The sequence below is a fragment of the Barbus barbus genome (genome assembly GCF_936440315.1).
Source record: "Barbus barbus genome assembly, chromosome: 38".
NCBI lineage: Eukaryota > Metazoa > Chordata > Actinopteri > Cypriniformes > Cyprinidae > Barbus > Barbus barbus.
The window spans coordinates 1451463-1460007 of record NC_136716.1 but is presented as its reverse complement, the minus strand read 5'-3'; the positions used below and the strand labels follow the sequence as shown (position 1 = coordinate 1460007).

The following is an 8545-nucleotide window of genomic DNA, read 5'->3' as shown; positions in this document are numbered from 1 at the left end:
ATACAAAAGGAGGGGCTGTAAAATGACACCTGCAGGACTGCAGGCAGCTAATGACAAGCAGAGGTCAAAGGGCACTTCCTGGAGCTGCAACACATGCTGTTAGACACCCAGTAAATTCTCAGCTGCCGCTGCCACGTAGCTATTCCCGCTAATTCGCTTCCAACATTTGACAGGCACTGATGCTGGTTGGGGATAAAAGCGTGAATGAGAGCTGGTAAAAACGGTTGGATAGGAATGATATTTTACAGGAACATAAATAAAGGGCACAGAGTCAAACTATAAAACATAAAATGCACCGCACGACGACTACGGTGTTACTGATGGAAAAAGGTGGGAGAAAATCAAGGAATGACTACCAAGAGTGGTTTAGTAAAAATAGACTTTTCTACAAGAAACACAGAAGGCCGGAAATACAAAAAAAGAACATGTTAAGAAAACATACACAGTACATATTAAAGTATCAATAATCAATAAATCCTCACAGAGGAATCATTTCTCAAAAATGTTTCTTTTCTTGCAAACAAGGCTAAAAATATATATATATTCTAATCACGATTTCAGGCGATTAAAAGGCACGTCGGGAGCCGTTTTGTTTTTTTCTTGAAGTCCAGCTTTCTTTCCTACATTTCATTGTTTTGTGTGTGTGTGTGTGTGTGTGTGTGTGTGTGTGAGGGCAATTCAAGTGTGTGTTTTAAAGAGAGTGGATCCCGGGTGAAAAAAAAAGTGCACTTCCATAATATACTTAAGGTGCTCTATTTATACACATTAAAAAATGATTCTTTAGTACTTTTTAAGATAAACTTAAGATGTGTACTCAACAATGCTATTTTTGGACACCATGAATATTAACTTAAATGCACTTCTAACATATCATCTCTCTATTTAAAAAATGTATTTAGTTACCACTTGTAGAACCTCAAGTGTACACTCAAGTGTACTACAAGCAACATTGTTTAAATACAGAGATAGTATGTTAAAAGTGCATTTTAGTTTATATTCATGGTGTCCCAAAATAGCACAGTTGAGTACACACCTTAAGTTTATCTTAAGAAGTACTCATTTTTAGCATATTAAGTACAAATTTAGTGCACATAAGTGCACTTTAAGTACATTATGGAAGTGTACTTTTTTTTTTTTTTTCACCAGGGGAATGATGCGGAACGAGTCCCATCGGTATCTGCTCAGGGTCTGGACAGCTGTGTGTAGACCGGCTGCTGGTCCCAATGCTGGGGACTGTGGTTGGGTTGGGGAATGGAAGGAACCCCTGCAGAGTCAGCGATGGGTGTGTACATGGGCCTCTGGCTGGAGCTCATGTAGCTGAAGGTGGAGTACAAGCCGGAGCTCTGACCTCCAGCGTGGGTGTAATAGGAGTTGGCGCCGCCCTGGTGGTCGGAGTAGTCGTACTGCGCCCGGGTGATGGATGGGAACGAAGTGCTGTAGTGCTGGAGGTGCTGGACATTGAAGGAGCCGTAGGTGACTTGCTGCGGAGAACCCTGATCGTTGTAGTGGCTGGGGCTGAGCTGCTCGGTTTTGATGTGCGTCGTTCTCGGTTGCTCTTGTTCTCCAGTCAGCTGGGCGGTCGGAGGGCTGCCGTTTTGAGGCTTCCCCATCCAGGTGGCATAGCCGCCTACGTACGATGCATTGGTGGCATGCCCGTTCGGCGGCAGGTACTGATCAAACTCGTTGACGTCAAACGTTTCGATGACGTCGCTGCTGAGCTCGCCGATGTCCACATCACGGAAGTCAATGTTGAGCGGGCGTCCTTTGCTTTCCTGAACCGGACGGGCCTCTCGCTTCAGATCCACTTTGCCTGGCTGCGCGTCAGTTTTCGGAGTGGTGGGAGGAGTGGGCGGCCCTTGGGACTGGCCTGTTTGGAAACGTTGGAGGAGGGGAGAGAAGTTAGAGCTCCAGTTAAGATATGACGCAACAGCGAGAGCAAAGGAAAACAACTGAGATAAACTCAAATTGTCAAATGATTACTCCCGATGAATCGCTTTTAAAATAAAGATTTTTGTTTACGAAATATATATGTGTGTGTACTGTGTATGTTTATTATGTTTATACAAACACACACACATGCACGTATATATTTCAGTAAAATCTGTTATGTTTATATATTAAATATATTTATATAATATGAATATAAATATATACAAATATATAGTGCATGTGTGTGTGTTTATATATACATAATAAATATACACAGTACACACAAATGTGGCCCTGGAATGCAAAAGCAGTCATAAGTAGCACGGGTATATTTGTAGAAATAGCCAACAATACATTGTATGGGTCAAAATGATCCATTTTCAATCCAAAAATCATTAGGATATTAAGTAAAGATCATGTTCCTTGAAGATATTTTGTAAATTTCCTACCGTAAATATATTAAAACTTCATTTTTGATTGGCAATATGCATTGAACTTAATTCGGACAACTTTAAAGGCGATTTTCTCAATATTTCGATTTTTTTGCTCCCTCAGATTCCAGATTTTCAAATAGTTGTATCTCAGCCAAATATTGTCCTATCATAACAAACCATACATCAATGGAAAGCTTGCTTATTCAGAGTTCAGATATTTTTTCATTGACCCTGGTGACTGGTTTTGTGGTCGAGGGTCACAAATACATTATTTAAAGAAAAACTTATATTTTGGATGCGATTAATCGTGATTAATCGTTTGACAGCACTACTCGATTTTGCCCACCTGAGTGCTCGCTGGGTGAGTGCACCTCTCCCATGCTGGACGCGGGCGAGTCGGCTTGCTGAAGGGCTTTGAAGATGGCGTTCGGGGAGATGTGAGTCTGCTCGCTGCCGTCCTCAGACTCGCTCTGGCCGTTCTTCACCGACTTCCTCCGCCGGGGCTGATACTTGTAGTCGGGGTGATCTTTCTTGTGCTGAACCCTGAGGCGCTCAGCCTCCTCCACGAAGGGACGCTTTTCGCCCTCGTTCAGCAATCTGCCAATGAACACAGCAATGAATCTTACTATACTAGTGTGTGGACTGCATGCAATTGGATGCACCATTATGCATATAAATTAATGCAAATACAGTCAACATTTGCAGTGGATCAAAACCATTAATCAAAGTTGTCCTAAAACCAAAACAATAACAGTTCTTGTCTTAGAACAACTTTGATAAACTTTTTTGATCCACTTCAAATGTTGACTACTGTAATTAATATCACATTTAAATCTGCCAGTGAGCACAGCAATGAATTTTACAGTGCATTATGTTAATATTGTGTAGACTGCATACAATTGCATGCACTATTATGCATATGAATTAATGCAAATAATTAACTGCTAATTTAAATCTGTCAGTGAGCACAGCAATTAATCTTACAGTGCATACTCTTACTATTGTCTAGACTGCATGCAACTGCAATGCACTATTATGCATATGAATAAATGCTAAAAATAAATAAATAAATTAAAAAAAACTTTACCTCCAAAGTTTGCCCAGAGTTTTGCTGAGCTCTGCGTTGTGGAGGTGCGGATACTGATCCGCGAGCTTCCTGCGCGCCGCTTGCGCCCACACCATAAACGCGTTCATCGGTCTCTTCACGTGAGGCTTGTTTTTGCTCGAGCCGTTCACTCTCACCGGCATGGGCACCAGGGTCCAGTCGTAGCCTTTCAGCACCTGAGACACCGCCTCTCGGATGCACACCGGGAACTTGTCGTCTTCATCCTTCTTGAACTCGCCGAGCGTCGCGTCCGGAGCCGCGAGGCGGGTGTTCTCGGTGTCGGAGCCCGAGCCGGAGCCCGGGGAGCCCGCGGAGTCCTCGGACATGCTCGGACTTGGGGCATCAGACAGACACTTCTCTTGCTCCTCTGTCATTTTCAGGTAGGGATCTAGTAGATTCATGCGAAGACTGTAGATGGACGATCTCACAGAATTGGTGCGGCTGAGCGTTTCGTCTCCCCAAAAATACGTCCCAACTACGTTCCTGCAAATCCACTGAATCGCGGCGCTCACTTTCAGAGGGCAAGCGTTTGAGGGTGTTCTGCTGGTGTTTGCAAAAGCAAAGCGCTCCCTGCGCGCTCCTGTGTAGTATTTCCAAGAGAGAGACGAACTTTGGTTTGTCAGCTGAGCGCGCACTGGCTTTTAAACCAGAAGCGCTGTGACGACAAGGAAAACGACGCCTGCTCGTGCCCACCCCCTCTCACTCTCAATAATTATCACTCACAATTTAACATTTCAGAAATCTGCTTCAGAAAGCACTGTTTTCATAAGAAGCGCTTGTTGGAATCTCTTACTGCTGTATTCTGAAAACGCGCACGGCAAGTGCGCATCCTTAAAATGTTTATCTTTAGGGTCGTGCAAAACACCACACACACACCACGCACGACTTCAAGCGTTTGCAAACAATCGAACGGGCTTAATATTCAAGCCACTGGCTTTAATTCGTTTATTTAGTGACTAATTTTGGACAGCTTGGCTCGAGGAAGTGATACTCAGTCAGTGACTCAGCCTTAAAGCTTTCCACTCGCACTAATTCTTTCTTTTCGTCAGGTTTGGAGAAGTTGCAAGTATTGTTGCATCTATTCATCGAGTCGGGCAGTCCAGAGATGGTGTCGGAGTGATTCGCTGGGTGTTTTCGTGAAACTGACCGATAGGAGGAGACAGAGTTCTGTGCTCAGTTCGCTCCAGTCCGTTAGTTCTGGTCAGACTTGCAGAGTTTGTCTGTGTATAATAATGCAAATATTGGTCATGAATTCCTGATCAAAAACAGCTAACGTCTCTGTATTTTCTCTCACACATAATTCAGGGGAGACTGTGGAGTGTTGATACATTCTGTTCAAATTGTTTATTCTGTTTATGTAATAGGCCTATAATTTATTATTATTATTATTTTTTTTTTTTCAAAACATGTTTAAAATCTTGAAAATAATACATTCATATCCCAGGAACTGTGTTCTATAAAATAAAGTAATCTTGAAATCTATAGATCATCCCTAAATTGTTTCAATTTGTCAAATATACTGTGATCTTGCGACCTTCCCAACTTCCATTACGCTAACAGAAAACATAGACATTTTACATTGTATTTTGTTTGTAATTTATTTAATCCATGCATTTGTGGAAATCAAATGGACTTGTTTAGAACCACCTCATCTCCATTTCACCTTAAATCTCTAAATTAAAACTAGAAATGCATAAAACACATTGTTCAGCTCTTTTTAATTTAGTTTATTTTATTTTCTTTATACACATATCGTGGTGCTCATGTGTGAAACTGATTTCACCCTGTAGCTCATTTCTAATTGGTTAAAACTGATGGTTTTACTCACTTGGAGTGATTGAAGACATCTTTCAGGATTCATTTTTTGTGCAAACTTTCAGTTGCATATGCTTGCGTGAACTACACAAATAAAATAAACTCTCAATAAAAGGCAACTGACGAGTGTTTTGTAGTATGCATGCAGATCTCTGATTCTCTCTCCTGGTCAGTGCTCGGGCCGAGGGAGAAAGGTAGACTTCTGGATGTTGTAAAGCTGTTTGTTTGCATTATGTCAAGCTCTTGCAATGCACAACCAGTCAGTAATCCTATCTGCCCCACAGTTTAATTAAGGCTCAGCTTCCACATACAGAACGTGAACTGTGAGCGTTTTGATTCGTCCTCGCTCCGACACACAGCGTTTATTTTCTCTGGATGTGTTTATTTAAATTATTCACTTCAAGCATAAACATAACATAACTTTTATGACCTTCATCAATAGCACATTCCCTTTTCTGTTAACAGCATGCTGCTAATAGGAAGGAGAGGATTGGTTTATTTATTGTTATGCGGACTACAGGAATACAGGAGTGAATGACAGCTTTTGCATACACTTATCAAACCATCTTTTAACAACTGCTTGCATTTTTTTTGCATTAAGCTCCTGTTAGTTGCTGGCTGAGATGATACTATTACCTCTGATACAGCCAATTAGATAAGTGTTACCACATTTGCGCTATAACAGTTACTTGTGCTTTAAAAGTTTCACTAACCACTGGTTTCACGAAGGTGTTCATGCAATAACATGTTATGGGAGTGCAACTTGCATTCTGATTAACTTATACCACCTGTTATGCAGAACTCACATCTGAGTCACAAATAGCGATTGCAGTCAAATGAGACGGTGATTTCACACGAGATACACCTACGCCACATCCTGTCAAAAACTAAAATGTTTCAGGAACAGATGGCAAAAGCTGTGTATTTTTTATGAACTTGCCCCTATATGTTAATTTGATCTGCTTTGTCTTACCATATTTTTTTTATTTTGTTGGCATTATATTTAGTTTTTTAAGTTTCGACTCAGTTTCGACTTCTGTTACAGCTGTCACAGCTCATCAGTCAGCCAATGTTAACCAAATCCGTCACTGTTACATTAAAGCAATGATCATGTACAGGGCTAAGCATCCTACAAAAGGCCTTGGGAAACTTCTCATCTTGTCTTAGAGTGGAGGTGTGAAGATTTTGTGCAAACATTAGAGGTAAACTGGCAAACCGTGTTTGCCATTTCTTTGTCTCTGAGGTGTTTAAGGAGCATTCTCGTTTCTCTTTGTGCTATTCAGAAGTTCTTGTTTTTGACACAGAAATGATGCACCGCTAATTAGACTTTAAGAATAAACTGGCTTATGTTGTCTGTGAAGTCAGGCGCTAGTTTGTTAAACGTGACTTTTTCTGGTATTTCTTCATGAATGTAGAAATCCAAAAGAGCTTCCTGTCACTGCCATCTTGACCCCTCTGCCATAGACAAAAAGACCAGAAGTATAGAAACTCTAACTTTAACTTTACTAACTTCAGGCAGAATTTGTGGCCAAACATGCCTGTGCTTTGCACTGAATGCTGCATGGAAATGTATTAATTTGAAACCATGCAAATGATGTTTATGGTTGTTCCGCTTCAGAGTGAAAAAAAAGGTCCCACTTTATATTAAGTGGCCTTAATACATGTGTACTTACATAGTAACTAGATGTGTATGTAGAATGTAACCACAGTGTAAGTCAGAGATGGGCACTTGAGTCGCATTTTGACTCCAGACTTGACTCGACTCGAGGAAAAGGACTCGTGAATATTTTAAAAGCAACTCGAGTCTTTTATATAACTGATTTTCAAAAGGCGGACCGCATCCGCACCCCGGCATCCATCCGGACCGCAAGCCGTAACAGCAGCACCATTTTAAGTGAGCATCGCGTCAAAACAGCGGAGTGGATCATATAACATGTGCTCAGGGTCGTTTATGGTAAATATCATTCAGTGCTATATCGTCTAGTATTTTTATCTAAAGCCAAACACGCTTTATTCAAGCCCTTTCAGCTCTGTGCGTTTTCTCTCTCTATCTTCGGGCACGCGCCGGCGTAGATGAAGCGGTGATTTTAACATAAACACGGTGAGCAGCAAAATTATAGATTACTTTCACTAAACATAACAGAAAAAAGCAATGCTGCAAATATAGTTATTTTTCTTACTATTTATCTAACTAAAACCTCAAACCAAATGTGACAAGACATTTCTGATGTTTTCAATGTTCTGAAGAGCATTAAAGAAAATAAAAAGTAGGCCTTATTATAATTGGGGAAATTGTTGTTAGATGGCTAGGATAGAACTTAAACTTTGAAACTGCTAGTTATCTTTCTGCTCAAGATGAGAACGTTTTGATTATAGCTACACTGTTTTCAGTAGGCTATATACTGCTTTTAAGTAAAATATTAAAATGGTATAGATTTCAGGAGGAAAACTCTGAAGAGATACAGCATTTTTTATTTATTTTTTATTTTTTTTGTCACATGGCCTCTCATGTATCTAAATGTACAAATACAATACATGTAAAAAAAATATTTCTTTCTTTATTTTGTCCGGAACTTTGCTTGGAAGAAAATATTGGAACTTTAATTGAATACCCCTGACTTATATCATAAAGAAATAATTTATTTGTATGGTTTTGTAATATCTGTGTCAAATATTTCCTTATGTGTCATGGTAGATCGGGCTCTTATTATAGAATTTGATGACAGAAAAACTGTTTTGAACATGGTAATGCATTAAAACATAAGTAACAGGCTGGATGTATATTAACCTTAACAGATCATAGATCATATATTTTGTCTATAGCCTATAAAACAGCTTCGTAAATATGAAGATTTCAATAAATGAGGATTCTGAATGGGATTTTTTTAGCTAGCCATTAAATGACTTGAGACTCGACTCAGACTCGTGACCAAAGACTTCAGACTTGACTCAGACTCCAAGTTAAAGACTTGTGAACATCTCTGGTGTAAGTACACATCGGTACATAGTATCTACAGCTCTAATATTTCTGTAACTATACACATGTAACAACCCTCAGAATGGTTTGTGTAAGTACAAATGTGTTACAGGACATTGGTAACAACGCTTTTTTTCACTTCACTGAGTACTTGTGTAACAGGAATTATATAACTACATTTTGTAACAACAATGTATAAGAGCAATTGGAACAATTTGGTCCAGGGGGTGGAGATGGGTAGGTTTAGGGTTGGAAATGGGATCCAGGGGGTGGAGGTGGGTATAG

General features: G+C 40.1%; 1 protein-coding gene across 1 annotated transcript; it reads right to left on the bottom strand.

Moving 5' to 3' along the window:
• Positions 1–642: 642 nt before the first annotated feature.
• Positions 643–4080, bottom strand: sox9a (SRY-box transcription factor 9a). The gene is made up of 3 exons (XM_079397502.1): positions 3451–4080; positions 2710–2960; positions 643–1867 (listed from the first exon to the last, which is right to left on the bottom strand). Exons 1-3 carry the CDS (start codon positions 3867–3869, stop codon positions 1182–1184), a joined length of 1356 nt encoding a protein of 451 aa, XP_079253628.1. The 5' UTR covers positions 3870–4080; the 3' UTR covers positions 643–1181.
• Positions 4081–8545: the final 4465 nt, after the last annotated feature.

Coding starts and splice junctions, on each gene's coding strand:
- sox9a (XM_079397502.1), bottom strand. CDS start 3,869: ATGAATCTACTAGATCCCTACCTGAAAATGACAGAGGAGCAAGAGAAG. Junction 2,961..3,450: donor ACTCTGGGCAAACTTTGGAG/GTAAAGTTTTTT, acceptor GTTCATTGGCAG/ATTGCTGAACGAGGGCGAAA. Junction 1,868..2,709: donor CTCACCCAGCGAGCACTCAG/GTGGGCAAAATC, acceptor GTTTCCAAACAG/GCCAGTCCCAAGGGCCGCCC.